This window comes from Sorex fumeus, unplaced genomic scaffold (genome assembly GCF_029834395.1).
Source record: "Sorex fumeus unplaced genomic scaffold, SorFum_2.1 ptg000054l, whole genome shotgun sequence".
NCBI classification, from domain to species: Eukaryota; Metazoa; Chordata; class Mammalia; order Eulipotyphla; family Soricidae; genus Sorex; species Sorex fumeus.
Genome location: NW_026606111.1, coordinates 6,408,606 through 6,427,605, shown reverse-complemented (window position 1 = coordinate 6,427,605; position 19,000 = coordinate 6,408,606). Strand labels below are relative to the sequence as shown.

Genomic DNA, 19,000 nt, shown 5'->3' with positions numbered 1-19,000 from the left:
GACTGTGGAAGAGAAGATGAATAGCAAGAAGGAGATCAGGGAAGACTGCACAGTATAGGTGATACATGAATTGTCTTGAATAAATACAAATTTCGTAGATAAACATACATGTAAGTACTATATCTGTACAAATACTCCAACTTTTTTTTTTTTCAGAGTTTTTGGGTCACACCTGGCATTGCACAGGGGTTACTCCTGGCTCATGCACTCAGGAATTACTCCTGGCGGTGCTTGGTTGATCATATGGATGCTGGGAATCAAACCCAAGTCAGCCGCGTGCAAGGCAAACGCCCTACCCATTGTACTATCACTCCAGCCCCAAATACTCCAACTTTAAGAAGCTTATTCACACACTCCCCTCTCCTCCCTTACTTCCCCCCCCCCACACACACATATTTTCATCAAGGCTGTATGTTAGGATAGGATGGTAGGGAGAGATAAGGCAGAGATCCTGGACAGAAAAGCTTTCAGTGTCCTGGGGAGTCTACATGAGGGAGGATGAGCCTGATCATATAGAACAGAGTGGTAAAAATTTTAATATTTGTTTTTAAATTTATTTTAACTTTTTTTTGGGGGGGAGTAATACTGGCTGATGCCCAGAAGTTACTCCTGGTTCTGCTCAGGAATCCTGGCAGTGCTCGGGGGACTTTATGGGGTGCTAGGATTGAACCTGAATGACTGCAAGGCAGGTGCCCTACCCTCTTGTGCTGTCACTTCGACCCCAGGAATTTTAATATTTGTATCCATATAAAGTGCACTGGTAAACCATTGTGGGGTTTTGTGTGTGTGTGTGTGTGTGTGTGTGTGTGTGTGTCTGTCTGTCTGTCATAAATCTGAGCACACCAGGTATGGCCCCCAAACAAGTAAATAAGACAACCAGTTTGATTGTTTTGTGTTGAATGAATTGAAGAAGATCAGAATGGTGGTGGGGAAATTACAGGTGAACTTCTGTGATAGTCTCGATGGAAGTCAGTGTGATGGATTAGAAGTAAGAGTTGAAGAGTATTAGACAAATTTAAGAGATCTCAAGACGAAAATGTTCAGAACTTGGTGTTGGATTTAGAATGAGCGAAAAGAGTAAATGTTGAGACTTAAGTATCTGACTTACGTAGTGGGATGATTGTATCATTGGGTTTTTAATTTGTTTGTCCATTACATCCGAGTGTGTTCAAGGTTCATTCCTGGTGGGGCTGGGAGGATGTGGTAGGATGCTGGGGATCAAACTTGGTTTTGGTGCGTGGAAGCCTAACATCTGCTGTACTCTCTCTGGCTCCCTCATGAGTGCTTTTGGAGAGGAAGCAGATTGGAAGAGGTAGTTTCAAGATCATGGTTGCTCTAGTAGAGATGAGTATACAGTTGGATATATGACTTGAAATTCAAACATGTTTGTGTTGAAGATAAATATTTAAGGATCACCAGCATAAAGCAATATCATGCTGATCCTCAACATCTTTTATTTCTTTTTGATGATGATGATGATGATGATGATTTTGCCAACTTTAGCAATGCGTAGGGGCTTCTTCTGACTCTGTGCTTGGAGGTTGCTCCCAGTTGTGCTTGAGAGGATAGATAATAGATCTCTTTGGGGCTGGGGCAATAGACTGTGGGTAAGGTGCTTGTCGTTCATGTGACCAGCTGGGATTTGAGCCCTGGCACCCCATATGGTACCCTTAGCCCCACCAGGAGTCATCCCAGAGCACTGCCAGGTGTGACTCAAAAGAAAAAGGAAAAATGATCTCTCTGAAAGTTGAGTAGAATTGATAAATTCTGGATTCATCTGGACCTGGGATTTTATTTTTGGGGAGTTTCTGGGTCACTGTTATATATTCTTTATTAGTGAATGGTCTGTTAGGGTTTTTAATTTTCTCCTGATTCAGTTTTTGGAGGTTGATTGGCTTCATCAAGTCTGAAACATCTTCTATCCATCAAATAGAGCCCAAGTCAAATTAGGCAGTTTGATAGTTGAGAGAGAGAGAGAGAGAGAGAGAGAGAATTCAGAGAGAGGTTTGAACCGGACAGACACGTTCATGACTCATCTGCACATCTATGGGTTTTACAGCTGTGAGACTTTAATGAGACCTCATAAAAACAAGGGAGTTTAGTCCTATGACAAAGCAGAGGGCTCAGGAAGATCAGGAACACCACTGAAAATCCAGGAGGGGTAAGAGAGAGTGAAAGTGAGAGAAAGAGAGAGAGAAAAAGGAAAACCTATTTATTCTGGAAACCAGTGGGAAGTAAATGATCTAAGTGCTCCCTTGTGATTTAAGAAGTGATTACCCAGTTGTTTTCTTATATTGCTGAGAGCTTGAGTTAAGTGAGAACTGAGAAAACTGAGAATTGATCATCAGAATAGCAATAAGATGATGAATAATCTTATTGGTCATCTTGAATAACTTTACAGAAAATAAAATTTAAAATGATTTTTTATGAAATACAGGTTAATCTTGGACAGATGTTAATAATTCACTCCACATATTATAAGTGCTAATGATTATATTGTGACTTAAGTTATATATCAATAAAAATAGGTGATTTATGAATTGATTATATTTAGGTGATATAAAGAAAAGACCAAAAAGATTCTTTTTTATTCATCTTTTAGTCAATAATGGCAGTTTTTAGGGGATTTTGGTTAGCATACTTTTCACGATGATCCTCCTCCTGCATTTTAAGATAAGGTCTGGAGCGATAGCACAGCGGGTAGGGCGTTCGCCTTACAAGCGGCCAACATGGCCGACCCGAGTTCGATTCCTCCACCCCTCTCGGAGAGCCCGGCAAGCTACCGAGAGTATTCGATATGCCAAACACAGTAACAACAAAGTCTCCAATGGAGACGTTACTGGGCCCGCTCGAGCAAATCGATGATCAACGGGAGGGCCTTTACCTTTGGCTGGAGCGATAGCACAGCGGGTAGGGCGTTCGCCTTACAAGCGGCCAACATGGCCGACCCGAGTTCGATTCCTCCGCCCCTCTCGGAGAGCCCGGCAAGCTACCGAGAGTATTGGATATGCCAGACACAGTAACAACAAAGTCTCCAATGGAGACGTTACTGGGCCCGCTGGAGCAAATCGACGATCAACGGGAGGGCCTTTACCTTTACCTTATAAGATTCTATGATGGAGAAATTTCCAATCTCATATTAAAATAATCTTTGTGTGGTTCTGGAGCAGTAGTAGAGTAGGTAGGTGCTGGCATTGTATACAGCTGATTGAGTTTTGTCTCTAGCATCCAGTATGATCCCTCTGAGCTCGGCAGGAGTGACCCCTGAGCACAGCCAGGAGTCAGTCCTTGAACACTACTGGGTATGACCCCCAAACTTTAAAAAGTCTTTGTGAAGGTTTCATCTATTTGTAACTTTTCTTTTGCTTTGTTTTTTGATGGCCAGTTTCTAGAATATATGTTGCCCTATGCTGTACCTTTAAAAAAATATAGCTTTAGGGACCAGAGCAATAGTGCAGTAGGGAGGGTGTCCGGTTCGATCTCTGGCATCCCATATGGTGCCCTGAGCACCACTAAGAGTAATTCCTGAGTGCAGAACCAGGAGTAACCCCTGAGCATCACTGGATTTGACCCAAAAAGCAAAAAAACAAAACAAAAGCAACAAAAAAGTAGTGTAGGTTGAAAATGTGTTAATACACAGTTCTATTTAAAATGCTTCAAGAAAGTCATTTTGGGAATTGTTAATCATAGAGTTTTAACCTGAACCATTTTCTTTAATGAACGTTGTTGTCTATCTTGATGTTGTTTAGGAAGATTTTTACCTCTGAAGACAATGTTAGGACCAAGATATGACAGTCAAGTTGCTGAAGAAAATCGCTTCCATCCCAGTATGCTCTCAAATTATCTGAAGAGTTTGAAGGTAAGAGATGCAACAATTTTGAACATGGATATCATTATTATTAATATTAGTTATTGCAGGGGATGTTCCTGGCATTGCTTGGTACTCAGGGCCTGGATATTTCTGGCATTGCTTGGGACTCAGGGCCAGGATGTTCCTGGCAGTGCTTGGGACTCTGGGCCAGGGCCACAGCAGGCATTGCTTACGGGCCCTTAGAACTACTCCTGATAGTGTTCAGGGGGCCTCTGTGGTATGGGGGATCAAACCCAGGGCCTTACACATGAGAGGCATGTTCTCTACTTTCAGCCATATCCATGACTTCCTGTTGCTCATTAAAAAAATGGGGAGGGGGCTGGAGATATAATACAGTAGGTATGGCGCTTGCCTTGCACGCGGCCAACTTGGGTTTGGTTCCTGGCATCCCATATGGTCCTCTGAGCACCACCGGGATAACCCCCGAGCATCACAAGATGTGGCCCAAAAACAAAAAAATTGAATTTTATATTTTGCCTTATACTTAAATTATTACTGTGTTGTTGGTGTGATGGTGGTGGTGCCCTGTGGGGGTCACACACTTGAATATACTACACTGGGGTTGCACTTGTGCTTGGCTGTTGGAGGCAGTTCAAGGGTTCAAAGGTAAGTGCTCTACTGCTGACACAGACCTAATATCTATGTTTCAGGGCCGGAGAGTTAATTTAAGATGGTTGCTTTGCTTGTTTTGATGGATTGAGCACTCCCAACACTTCCCCCCAACACCTCCCCCCCATGCCCCATCACTGCCTCCCCAATCCCCAGCACTGCATATGGTGTTTTAAACACTGTCAGGAATGATCCCTCTTGCTCCACTCTCCTGGTTCTCCTCTTAAGAAACATGCCTTCTTTAGAACATATGTATGTTGCTTTTTCTCATATTTTTCAGGTGGCTTGATTTTTTTTTTTTTTTTGACGGGACACTCCAGGTTACGCGTTAGGGATCATTGATGCTGGGGATCAAATATGGGGCTCCTACATGCAAAGTGTGTACTCTGGCCCTTTAAACCATCTTCTCAACTCCAGTGGTTTATTTATTTTTTGTTTTGGGCCAGACACGAAAGTGATCAGGGCTTACTCCTGACTCTGTGCACGGATCACTCCTGTGATACTTGGAGGACCATCTGCAGTGTGGGGATAGAATCAGAACTGGCTGCATGACCAGGCAAGGGCCTTCATCCCTGTATTCTTCCTGTACTCTTTCCAGAGACAATGGCTTAAGGTCCCCCCCCCACCCCCCCACATCCAGTGGTGCGCAGGGCATAATCCTAGCTCTCTGCTTAGGGATTACTCCAGGTGGTGCTTGGGGGACTGTATGTGGTGCTGGGGATCCAACCAAGTTGGCCATGTGCAAGGCAGGCACCCTACCTGCTGTACCATCTCCATCCCTAGCTAAAAATTGTAAATATATTTTGAAATAGCAGCTCAAAGAGAGTTGCCAGAACTGTATGTTGTGTTCTGTGAACCCTTCCCTCAACTATTCTTAGTGGTGGTATCTTATATAATTATAGTTTAATAAAAAGGGCTGGAGCGATAGCACAGCGGGTAGGGCGTTTGCCTTACAAGCGGCCAACATGGTCGACCCGAGTTCGATTCCTCCGCCCCTCTCGGAGAGCCCGGCAAGCTACCGAGAGTATTCGATATGCCAGACACAGTAACAACAAAGTCTCCAATGGAGACGTTACTGGGCCCGCTCGAGCAAATCGAGGATCAACGGGAGGGTCTTTACCTTTACCTTAATATTAAAAGCAGTAAGTCGGTTAGCCGACTTACAGGAGGCTAGGTGCTTGCCTTGTATGTGGTCAACTCTGCTTGCATCCTGGCACCACATATGACCCCTGAGCATCATGACTCATGAGCACCATTGGGTGTGGCTCAAATTCCTCCTCTCCTCACACAAAAAAAATAGGAAGTTGGCATTAGAGCACACTGGGTTTTTTTTTTTTTTTTTTGCTTTTTGGGTCATACCCTGCGATGCTCAGGGGTTACACCTGGCTCTGCACTCAGGTATTACTCTTGGCAGTGCTTGGGGACCATATGGGATCAACCCTGGTCGGCAGCATGCAAGGCAAATGCCCTACCCACTGTGCTCTCGCTCTGGCCTTGGAACACATTGTTAACTAGATTTAACTTAGTTTATAAAAACCAGTTTCTGTATGCATTTACATGTTTATAATTTTGTGCAGTTTGATCAAGTGTATGCATTTGCGATGTTGATTATAGAGCTCTTCCATTTCTGTAAAACAACTCACTTTGGGAAAGACTGCCTATAATAATGGAGTCAGATCATATAAAAACTAGCATTTTTACAGATCCAGCAGTAGGAAATCAATAATATCAATAACAACAAAAGAGAGAAAAATGATTATTTAATAAAAAAAAGTACAGGTTTTTGGGGAACTGGAGAGATAAAGAATGTGTAGTGGGTAAGGTACTTGCCTTCTATGCAGCTGACCTGGGTTTGATCCCTGGCATCCCTGTGGTCCTCTAAGCACCACCAGGAGTGATTCCTTAGTGCAGAGCCAGGAGTAAAAAAACCTGAGCACCACCAGATGTGGCCCCAAAACAAACAAAAAAAGATACAGATTCTCCCTCCTCCCCCTCCCCTCCATTCTTTCCTGAGAGCATTTAATTCAGAATGAGGTGAAAGTTGTGAGAATTAACTTATTTTTACTGGACTCATTGTTGTTGTACATTTCTGGTCAAGACTGTTTTGCTAGGCCAAATGTTATTCCAGTTATTTTCACACCTCTTGGCCCCTGAATGCAAGCCTATTGTTTTGAGTTGGTGCTCAGCAGAAGTAATGTATTTTGTTCCAGTACAGGAAGAAAAACTGGTTGAGAGATGGAATTAAGTCTCCAACAAGATACACAGTAGGACCATATGTAATTTTCTTTACCAGAGAATTAGTGAGGGAATTTGCACTGTCCATACTCTTTGCACTATATGCTGCTAATTTGGTAATTTCTCTGCCTTACCCAATGTAGTAATGAATGTGTAGACTGACTTGATGGGTACCTAGAGTTGGGGTTAGGGCATATTTCAGATAGATGCTGAACCTATTCTGATCTGTTACTTAACAACTTGAAGGTTGAAAGGCAGATGCAGAAAACTATGTCAGTTTTTCTTTTGTTTTTTAGGTAGATTTTTTTTTTTTTTAGGTAGATTTTTGTGATGACCATTAGCCTACATTCTTGGTTCTTCATTAGTTTGCAGGTTAATTTTTTTTTTCTAGTGCCTTTGATTAAGATTTGGGTAAGTGCTTATTTCTTTGTCAATAGTTATTGGCAAAAGAGAACATATAATCTCCTTTAGTGTAGTTGGATGAATTTACCATTTAGTTCACATCTTTTGGGACAAATTCAGTTACTACTTGATCACCCCTTTTTTTAAGGTTAAAATGGGCTTGTTGGTGGATCTGACAAATACTTCAAGATTCTATGACAGAAATGATATAGAAAAAGAAGGAATCAAATATATAAAACTTCAGTGTAAAGGGTAAGTTGTGTATTAGACTTTTTAATGTTAAAGTCTTTCGTTGGAATTTTTAATCTCTTTAAAAAAAAATGTTTCCATATTACTAGACATGGTGAATGCCCTACTATTGAGAATACTGAGACATTCATTCGTCTGTGTGAGCGGTTTAATGAAAGAAACCCACCTGAACTTATAGGTATGTTTGACTTTCCTTATTACTGTCCAGTATTTGATGTTGTAATTGGGCTTCCATCATTTCTTTTGCAAGTACGTTGATTGGTAAGTTTTTTCTTTTAATAAAATGAGCACCAAACATTGTTTACTAAAGAGTGACTTTTGTGAACTGTAAAATATATTTTTGAAATTTTAATGGTTTTCAGTGATTGCCCCCTTTAGGTTGTGAAACCACCTTAAGCACTGCATATTTACTGACGTGTTTTCTACAGATATGAATTTTGTACTGTATCACTATTTAAAATTTTTTGCTTCAGTATTGGATTTGAAGCGATCAATGATTTCATAATTATTCAGGTTTTGCTACAGTGTAGCATTCCACCCTAAACATATAGTTCAGCATTTCTTTTTCTTTTTGTTTGTTTGTTTGTTTTGCTTTTTGGGCCACACCCGGCGATGCTCAGGGGTTATTCCTGGTTCTGCACTCAGGAATTACTCCTGGAGGTGCTCAGGGGACCATATGGGATCCTGGGAATCGAACCCGGGCTGGCCGCATGCAAGGCAAATGACCTACCCACTATGCTATCGCTCCAGTCCCAGTTCAGCATTTCTTATTTGTTAAAAATTAAAAAAAAATAGTTATACCTCTGGTTATTGGAATGTAGGTAATATAGGAGATATGGCCGAAGGGGTGGAGCACATGCTGAGAGGGGTTGGGGGGCTGTGCGGTGCTGGGGAGTGACTTGAACCCGAGCATATGCTCTGTCCGTTTGAGCCATATTCCATCCTTGTAAGCATTCCTTATTGTGGTTTCAGTTAAGGCAGATTGTGTATAAGAGGGTGGTCCCAGTGTGCTGTGTCATGTAGCATAGATGTTCAAGATGTTCAGTAGAGGATGTATAGATTTAAATAGTTGCAACTTGCTCAGAATGAATCCCTGTTGTTAGGCAGTGTCATGGCCAGTTTTTTTTTTTTCTATTTTCTTTTTGGGTCACACCTGGTGTTGCACAGGGGTTACTCCTGGCTGTGCTTGGGGGACCATATGGGATGCTGTAAATTGAACCCGGGGCAGCTGCGTGCAGGGCATATTCCCTACCCGCTGTGCTATCGCTCCAGCCCTAATGGCCAGTTTTTTAAAATTTAATTTTTTATAATTAAAAACAATTTTTTAAGCAAGCATTTATTTAATTTTTGGTAGTGCCAGCAAGGATCAACTCTAAGGTCTCACACTTGAGTTCTTGGCTTGTCACCATTTATTTATTGTTACACGTTGCCAGGCATAGTTCTTGGACCGTATTAGGAGGAAAAAAAACTAGGGAAAAAGTTTCTATTTTTCTGGAGCTTGTAGTGTAGCATGGACTGTGGGCAAGGGAGCTACACCAGGCAAGAAAACAACGTGTGAAAAATAATTGTCTGAAAATGACATGTGAGTTATTTTCAGCTTTTAAGTTTTCATTCATGGGATGATTTTTGGGCCTTCCTCAGCAGTGAAGGGATGCTTTCTTCTCTGTGTGGTGGGACCTTGCTGGATTGAATTTAGGATTCCTGAATGCAAAGCCTGTGCTTGGCCCACTGAGCCGTCTCTCTCTGGACCTTATCATAGGGATTGTGTTTATTTGGTTCTTGTGTTAGTCCACACCTGGTGGTGTTCAGGGCTCACTCCTGGCTCTGCACTCAGGGACTGGTTTTGCGGGGGCTCGGGGGGCCAGGGACTGAACTTGGGTCAACTGCGTACAGGGCAAGTGCCTTACCTGCTGGCCTATCTCCCTGGCCCTGCAATTCATAAGTCTGAGCATTTGTTCTGACATCTTAAAGCTTTGTCATTGTATTTTCTCTGGCAAAAAGCAAAAACCTTTTCCCTTGTGTGCAGGATACCCATGTTCAACCTGGGGATCAGACCCCTGGGTACCACTGGGTGGTCATCAGGTTGGGATAGACCTTGAATACTGCTGGTTATGCACCCCTCCCCCTCAGCAACAATAAAATGTTAGGGGGAAAAGAGGTGGTTATTCAATAAACGGTATTGACAGTTTAAAATATATTTTAAGGGTGGGTATGTTGCCACCAGCAGGTCAGTCTGTACCTGTGAGGCGAGTGCACCAGCAGCCTGATGGCGCCTTCAGACTTCCAGATACCCAAAATTTGCTGCTGTACTTTTTGCCAGACCCCAAAAACTTGGGGCAAAGTTTACCAAGAAAGTAAACGGCCAAAAGTTAGGTATGTGGGAAACACACCCACAGACCACCTCCGGCTCAGCTATATAATTGGAGGCATGGCCTCTCTGGTTCCTGATTGAACTGCTTAATGGCCATGATGCCAGAGACTCAGAAACAAATCTCGAAATGCAGTGGCTTTTGGCAGAAATGCGTCTAGTCCCTGCAGTAGGTTACAGGTGCTGGGCCAACCCAGATGGAATAGTTTTCGTGCTTTGGCCTGTTCTCCCTTGTGACCCAGTGGCTGCCATCTTTCAGAGACCACTGTACAGTTAGGTTTGGGCCCCCAGTGACGAGATGCAGGGCCTCACAGGTTGGAGGTGGAGCCAGTCCTGTCCTCCCCACCCCAACAAGACCCCAAGTCATCACCCACGAACGGCCTCTCTGGCTCCTGATCAAGCTGTTTATTAATGGCCATGATCCCAGAAACTCAGAAACAAATTTCAAAACCCAGTGGCTTTTGGCAGAAATGTGTCCAGACCCCATAGTACGTTACTGTCACTGGGCCACCCCAGGGAGGAAAGGGTGTTGTCACTCTGCCTGCTCCACCTTGGCGGCTTGGTGACTGTCATCCTCCAGAGGCCATTGGACAGTCAGGCTTGGGTCTGCAGTGACGAAACTTGTTGGGCCTCATGGGATGGGGGAGAGCCGGGCCTGTCCTCCCCACCCCAGCGAGACCCCAAGTCATCGCCCACAAACGGCCTCTCTGGCTCCTGATCAAGTTGCTTAACGGCCTTGATCCCAGAGACTCAGAAACAAATCTCAAAACCCAGCGGCTTTTGGCAGAAATGCGTCCGGACCCCGCAGTAGGTTACTGTTGCTGGACCACCCAAGGGGGGAAAGGGTTCTGTCCCTCCGCCTGCTCCCCCTTGGCAGCTCAGTGGCCGTCATCCTCTAGAGGCCATTGGACAGTCAGGTCTGGGCCCGCAGTGACAAAACTTGTTGGGCCTCACAGGATGGGGGTGGAGCCGGTGCTGGTCTCCCCGTCCCAACGAGACCCCAAGTCATTGCCCATGAACGGCCTCTCTGGCTCCTGATCAAGCTGCTCAATGGCCATGATCCCAGAGACTCAGGAGCGAATCTCGAAACCCAGTGAGTTTTGGCAGAAATCCCTCCAGATTTAAGTGTTAAAATTTCGGAATTTCAAAATCACATGGCTCTACTGCAGCCACGTGACATCATATGTTATTCATAACCAACAATAGAACACAAATTGTCTACTGTTACCTTTTCAGCAGATCTGAGAGTTGGGGTAAAATCTGAAATAATAATGGTGGGTCTGGTGTTGAAATATTGAATGTGATCAAAGTAGAGAGAGAGTAATGTGGAAATCATCTGCCCCACAGGTAGGGGGAGGGTGTGGGATGGGGGTATACTGGGGTTTTTGGTGGTGGAGAATGGGCACTGGTGAAGGTATGGGTGTTTCATTGTATGACCAAGACTTAAACCCAAAAGCTTTGTAACTGCTCTCACGGTGATTCAATAAATAAAATTATAAAAAATGAAAACAAAATATATTTTAAGTTAAGAGACTTTAAAATGTTGTTAAGTGGGGCCGGAGCGATAGTACAGCCGACCCCTGGGTTAGATCCCTGGCATCCCATGTGGTCAGTGATTACTGAGTGCAGAACCAGGAGTAACCCCTGAGCATCACCGGGTGTGAGGCCCCCCCCCCAAGAAAACCAAAAGAAAAATACAATGATATCAATAGTATACGAGAAAATATAGGGACTGGGAGAGAGAGCAGAGTGCGCTGAACATGTGTGTTTTTTGGGGGGTGTGTGGGGGGGCTTTGTTGGATCCAGTTTTCCAGAGCACTCTTGGAACACAGAACCAAGAGTAGCCCCCAGCACTGCCAGAAGCCAACAACAACAACAAAATAAAGAGGGAAATAAAGATTGGAGAACTTTTTGTTTTGCTTTGTTTTGTTTGTTTTTGGAGCACACCTGGCAGTGTTCAGGGATTTGCTCTCAGGGGTCACTCTGGTGGGCTTTGGGGGGACCATATAAGGTGCTGGGAATTGACCTTGGGTCAGCTGCATGCAAGGCAAATGCTGTACTATCTCTCTGATCCCGAAAATTTTAGAAATAGAGAAAATGTGGGAGAGAATTTTTTGTTTGTTTTGGGGGTGTCACATCTGGTGGTGCTTGGGAATCATTTGCTGCCGCTAATACTCAGAGGCCTGTTACTCTGGCCCTCTTGAGTCATTCATCACACCCACAAATATTTACATTCAGTGTTTTGTACTACCTGGTCTGGCTTATCTGAAGTCGCTTATTATAAATGTGTTTGAGGAGCTGGGGGTGAGCTCAATGAGCTGTGAACTTTGCATGCACGGAGACCTGGGTGTGATCCCTGGCACTGCATGATCCTCTGAGTACCTTCGAGGACATGCCTCAGCCATAGAAGAGGTAGTTACCTCTACTCATGGCTCAAGTAGGCACCCCCTCTCCCACTTCCTACCCCCTCCCCCCAAAAAAGAAACCCAAACAAAAAACTTGGGGTTCCCATTCCAGACTTACATAATCAAAAATCCTGGGTGTTGGGACCAGAGAGCTAGTACAGGGTATAAGGCTCTCCCTTCACACACAGCTGCCCCAGTTTGCTCTCTGGCATCCCCCGGTCCCCACCGTTGAGTGCAACCCTGGCGACCTCGAACCCTGAGCTCTGCTTTTGTGGCCCAGCCTTTCCCCAGCACCGCCTCCTCAGACCCTGGTGTTGAACCGCCACTATGTTGACTGAACCGCGGGAAGGAGGCTCCAGAATTTTTGGTTATTATGTCTGGCCTGGGGTCCTGAACCTTTTTTTTTTTTTCTGTTATATTTTGGACCACATATGACCTGAGAACCCTTGGGAGATTTCTCCTGCCCAAACCAAACAACTCTGGGAGTGTAGTCTAGGAATCTGGCTTTTTCCCCCTGCCTTGTTTGCTGGTTTGAATTTTGGGTCACACCCCGCAGTGTGTGACCCAAAATTCAGAAATAAGTGCCCAGGGCTTATTTCTGGCGGTGCGCTCAGGGATTATTCCTGGTGGTGTTTGGGGGACCACATGGGGAGCCAGGGGTTGAGCCTGGCCTGCATGCAAGGCAAATTCCCTACCTGCTGTACTGTTGCTCTGATTCCGAATTTAGCTTTTTGAAGCAGTGTCTTAATGTGATTTTTATGGAAACTTAACATTAAAATGTGTGTTGGTGACAATAGTAACATCTTCTAAGCTGTGGAGTAATCCTCCTGGCACTTACCTGTACTGTTCTTGGGTGTTAGTCTCCCATTCTGTTACTTTATATTCCACAAATGAGTACAGTCTTTCTATGTCTGTGCCTCTCTTTCTGACACATGTCACTTAACATGATGCTTTCCATGTTGATTGACCTATATGCAAATGTCATGGCTTCATCTTTTCTAACATCTGTATAGTATTCCATTGTGTAGATGTACCAAAGTTTCTTCTCATACTGGGAAAAGTGCTGCTCAGATAGAGAAGGGACCACCAAGTAAAGGGTGCTAGGAGGGCCTGCTTGGGATGGGAGATGCGAACTGAGAGTGGACTATAGACCGAACATGATGGCCATTTAATACCTCTCTGCAAGCCACAACACCCAAAAGGAGAGAGAACAAAAGGGAATGCCCTGCCACAGAGGCTGGGTGGGGTGGAGGGGACAGGGTGGGGCTGGTGGGAGGAATGCTGGGACCATTGGTAGTGGGAAATGGGCACTGATGGAGGGATGGGTACTCGACCATTGTATGACTGAAATGCAAGCATGGAATTTTGTAAGTCTGAAACTGTACCCCACGGTGATTCACTAATGAAAAGCTGAAAAAAAAATTAACATCTTGTATTAATGAATGATATTCCTGGTTAGACATGGGAACTATAAAAGAAGAAAAAAGAATGAAGGTAGGGGCCTGGAATGATAGCACAGCGGGTAGGGCGTTTGCCTTGCATATGGCCCGACCCAGGTTCGATTCCCAGCATCCCATATGGTTCCCCGAGCACAGCCAGGAGTAATTCCTGAGTGCATGAACCAGGAGTAACCCCTGTGCATCGCTGGGTGTGACCCAAAAAGCAAAAAAAAAAAAAGAATGAATGTAATCCCTAAAACTAAGTCACTGAAGTCCCTGAGATTTAGAGTAGTAGTTTTCCAAAGACTTTTTTTTGGCCACATCCAGTGGTGCCCAGAGGCTAGCCTCAGCCTCATGCCCCCTGGTGATCTGGTGACAAGGTGAAGCGAGAGCTGGAACCCAGACTGGCATAGCCCTTTGAGTTAGTTACCTGCGGACCCTGTCATGATTTTTTTTTTTTTTTTTGCCACACCTGTTTATGCTCAGGGGTTACTCCTGGCTCTCCACTCTGGAGCTACTCCTGGATGGTTTGGGGGGATCATATGGGATGCCAGGGCTTGAACCCAGATCGGCGGGTGCAAGACAAGTGCCCTACCTGCTTTATTACTGCTCCGGTCCAGTTCCTGTCATGTTTTTAATTGAATTTCTGATTGCTGAGTCCAAATCCTTGTTAGTTGCTAGACTGGTTTCCAGGCTGATCTTACAAAAATGAAAAGAACAGTTCTGTTGTAAAAGATAAGAGGCTGGAGAGATAGTATAGCTGGTAGGGTGCTTGCCTTGCTGTGGCTAACCTGGGTTCAATCCTTTTTTTGTATGTGTGCTTTTTGAGTCACACCTGGCGATACACAGGGGTTACTCCTGGCTCTGCACTCAGGAATTACCCCTGGCAGTGCTCAGGCGACTATATGGGATGCTGGGAATCAAACCTGGGTTGGCTGCATGCAAGGCAAATGCCCTACCTACCCGCTATGCTATTGCTCCAGCCCCTGGGTTCAATCCTTGATATCTCATGACATTCTTGACAGCAGTCCCTCGAGTGCTGCTAGGAGTAATTACTTAGTACAGAGCCAGGAGTAACCCCTGAGCGTAAAAACAAATAAACCCCCCAAAACAACGCCCCCCTAAAAAAAATCCAAAGAAGCAACAATGAAAGTGGTTAGTTGCTAGCCTGATTTTCAGATTGATCGTATAAAAATGAAAAAAAAAAGTCTGTTTATAAAAAGTAGAGAAATAATGACAAATTGAAGCAAATATTGAAGCACAACGTAATGTTTTTATTCTCATGTGGAATGTCACTGTCCTCCTGTTATTCATCAGATTACTTGAGCGGGCCCAGTAACATTGTGAGACTTGTTACTGTGTTTGGCATATGGAATACATCACGGGTAACTTGCCAGGCTCTGCCGTGGGGGCAAGATACTCCCGGTAAGCTTGCTGGGCTCTCCGAGAGGGGCGGAGAAATTGAACTCAAGTGGATCTTGTCGGCCGCATGCAAGGCAAATGCCCTACCCGCTGTGCTATCGCTCCAGCCCCATGTGGAATGAGATCTTAAAATTTAACAGGCAGTAGAAGCATTCCATAATAGAAAAGCAATGAAAATTAACAAAAGAGATGAAAATAAACAAATCACTTGGTTAGGAGTAATTAATAACTTGGTTTCAAGTAATTAAGAGACGCGAAAACCTTTTTCTTTGTTCCGCCTAGTAGGTGCTGGGAATTGAACCCTGACCTCCCGTTAGCAAAGCATGTCTACTCCATCCAACCTGCTGAGCTTTTTCACCAGCTCAAGATTCCCTGTTGTTGTTATGTTTTATGTTGCTTCTGCTCTTGTCTTTGTTTCCTCCTCCAATTCTGTGTCTTTCTGACTGCCCCCTGGGCACTTGGCATTTTCTTTCAGAAGTGCATCTGATTTTCACAAAGGTTACCTCATGAATTTTTCTGTTTCTCCATCTGTGCTGGCTTCTTTTGTTTTACTGCAGGTGGTGCTCAGGCTTTGTTCTATGATCTTGCTGCAGAGAGGAAGGATGTAGGTTATGAGGAGATGGGAAACTGCTTGACTTAAAGTGTTGCTGGGAAAGGGGTGTGTTTGGAGAGGAATAGCCCACAGCATGAGCTCTGTGCTCCTCTGCCTCCGCAGTCACTCCTGACCTTTATTCCTGCCACAGGTTAGAGTTCTCTGTCCTTGCATTGTGGCCCAAACTCTGAGCCCCCTGAAGTGATGGAGCAGTAACTTAGCTGCAGTTAGCTTAAACATCAAGACCCTTGGTTGTATCCCCTGTGGTCCCGTGCTCCCCCCCCCCCCCCCGCCCCAGCTCATTTCTTGCCAGTAGAGCAGTTCTTTCACCTGCTTATGGAAGGCCACTGATTTTGTGGAAAGTTATTTCTGCACTATCTTAGCATCTCTTAGCATCGTCATTTCTGCTTATAGTAATGCTGTAATACTAAGCAGATCTCTTCACCAGTGGGTTCCTTTTCCTCCATTGTCTGCCTGCCTTCCTTCCTTCCTTCCTTCCTTCCTTCCTTCCTTCCTTCCTCCTCCTCCCCTCCCCCCCCCCCATCCCCTGTGCTATTGCTCTAGTTCCCTGGGTTTAATCCTAGACATCTCATGACATCCTTGACAGCAGTCTCTCTTCCTCCTCTTTTTTCTCCTCCTTCTCCTCCCAGGGATCACTCCTGTTGGAGCTTTGAGGACCATATGGGGTGCTGGGGACTGAATCCGTGTTGGCTGTGTGCAAGGCAGGTTATTCCTGGCAGTGTTCGGGGACCATGTGGTACTGGGGATCAGATCTTGGGGTCCTGTATACAAAGCATGTGCTTCAAGCTGTCAGTTTAAGGTTTTAGACTTCATAATATGGTTCTGTGTGTATCCTTTTACATTTTATTAGGAAGCACATAATGTTTATTTGGGGTTAAGATGAAAGTGAGTTTAGGTGGTAATGATTTGTTCTGTTATAAAGTTCTTCATTGTGTTTTACCTGATTATTTTTATTTTGTATTTTTTTGGTTTTTGGGCAACACCCTGCAGTGCTCAGAGGCTACTCCTGGCTCTGCACTCAGGAATCACTCCTGGTGGTGCTCAGAAGGATCCCTGGGGATCAAACCTGGGTTGGCTGCATGCCAGGCAAGAACCTTACCTGATGTACTATCTCTCCAGCCCCTACTAATGATTTTAGTATCTGTTAATGACAGTTGTCTTGATTTAGTATTTCACTGGGGGGAGATGCAAAAATGATGATTTTTCTGATTAATTTATTCAATTATTAGCTGGAATTCTTTAATTAGTAAAGAAGTAATTTAGCTCTACAATTTGGTTATTAAATGGAGTTTGTAATGGAAAGGCAAGTAAAATGTTTGAATCTTTCATTTATCAATTTTCAGAATAATGAGTTGGTTTCTCAGAAGTCTCCAGCGGAGACTGATTAATTTTATTCTTTTGGAGTATGAACCATAACTTTTTATATAATTGATGTATTTAAGTCAATTAATTCTTAAGGGCCAAATTGCTCCATACTAGGTTAATGGGAGCTCCTTCATGTTGGTTTCTATACCTTTTATATTACTCCATTAATCTTTGATGATTTGCTTATTTTTTGGCATGATGTTTCTTTTAGACCAGGAGTCAGTTATTTCTCTTAAGGAACCTGCATCTTTTTAGTGGAATGTATTATTGGGAGATAATATGAACATTAGAGGGCAGTCAGCAATTAAATATATATTTTCATCATTTAAATACATTAATATTTTCACAGATGAGCTTATGAATATTCATTAGCACCAAGTTGGAAAAGTAGACTTTGTATCACCCCAGGTCAGTTTTTGTTGCCAGATGATACATCAGACACCTTAATTATTTTTAGTTTAAAAAATTATCAGCACATACATGAAATAAGGACCAGTAATACACGTTGTATAGAAATATTTTGGGAGTGAATGTTGTAATTGGAGAGATTGAAAATGTTTTGTGATTAAAAAATGAAATAATTTTTGTTTGGGGTCTACACTTGGCAGTGCTAGGTCTTATGCCTGGTTCTGTGCTCAGGGGTCACTTGCTCAGTGCTACTAGGAATTGAAAACCTATGTGAGCTCTTCTCTAACTTGGCAAATGGCTCTTTGGCCCCAGTAGTTACCGAGTTAGAAAACAGGGACTTTGATTCACTGTTGACTGTCATTCACGTCTCAGATTGTAGATTCTACCATAAAACTGTCTCTTCAAGTTGCCTTTCCTCATCCCTGTTACCATGAGAGTTAGAACCACACGGATCTTGAATGTATCCTAAAAAATAAAATTGAAGAAAATACCTTATTTTGAAATATTAAAAGCTAATATAGGGGCTGGAGTGATAGTACAGCGGGTAGGGCGTTTGCCTTGCATGAGGCTGGCCCGGGTTCAATTCCTAGCATCCCATATGGTCCTCCAGCAACCGCCAGGAGTAATTCCTGAGTGCAGAGCCAGGAATAACCCCCTGAACATTGCAGGGTATGACTCAAAAAGCAAAAAAAAAAAAAAAAAAAAAACCAAGCTAATGTAAAGATTTATTCAATTGATTTCTTCTTTTTTTTTAAACTGTTATCAACATTGCCCTTTTTATTATTGATTCTTTGTGAGGTACAGTTACAAAGCTTTCATGTTTGAACTTCTATCATACTATCATCAGACACCCATCCCTTTACCAGTGCATGTTTTCCACCACCCAAATCCAGTAACCCCCCTCCCCCTGACCCCCATTCCACACCTTCCCCTGCCTGGCAGACAGTTTGCACAATACTCTCTCTACTTTGGTTACCTTCAATATTTTGAGACCAGTCCCACCACCACTGACTGATACCTGCCGAAAAGGCAATTTGTTATATATTGCTTGATATGGATAGCATCTCGCTGCTATGTGCTCTAGGAATTCTAAAATTTTAATAATCAGGGTCTGGAGAGATCACTGCAGCAAGTTGCTCGGGTTCGAAATTCATTTGTGTGTCTCTGGATCATGGCCATGTAGGAGCTTAAGAAGATGGTGGCCATATGTGGGTGTCATCTCAGAGTCTCATCAGGGCGGTGAGAAGGGGAAGGATAAGGGCTGACTCCTCCCCTGTCCCGTGAGGCCTGGCATTTGCTGCCACCGCCACCCGTACCTGGAGCTTTCGCTGAGTTCTAGAAGATGGAAGATGGTGGCCGCTGGTATTCCTCGGGGGCAGGTAGAAGGATGGCACCTGCCTCCGTCTGGAGTGGCCCGGTGAAAGTGGCCTGTTGCAAAGTCCAGAGCCATCTCGGCAGCAAGTTGCTTGGGTTCGAGATTTGTTTGTGTATCTATTCTGTTGATTTCTAAAACATTCCAAGTATTCTTATTTTTAGTATACTGTGTGCACTCACACATACACGCACGCACACACACGCACACATATTTAAGGTATTTAAGGTTTTTTGGTTGCC

The 19,000-nt window shown here is 44.0% G+C and overlaps 1 protein-coding gene across 2 annotated transcripts in view; it reads left to right on the top strand.

Annotated features, from left to right (window-relative positions):
* Positions 1-19,000, top strand: part of RNGTT (RNA guanylyltransferase and 5'-phosphatase) — a 245,197-nt gene that overhangs the window by 11,335 nt on the left and 214,862 nt on the right. For both annotated transcript variants that reach the window (XM_056125214.1, XM_056125213.1), the window contains exons 2-4: positions 3,750-3,859; positions 7,266-7,369; positions 7,456-7,544. In XM_056125214.1, the coding sequence (XP_055981189.1) occupies positions 3,750-3,859; positions 7,266-7,369; positions 7,456-7,544 (303 nt within the window). The remainder of the gene's footprint in view (positions 1-3,749; positions 3,860-7,265; positions 7,370-7,455; positions 7,545-19,000) is intronic.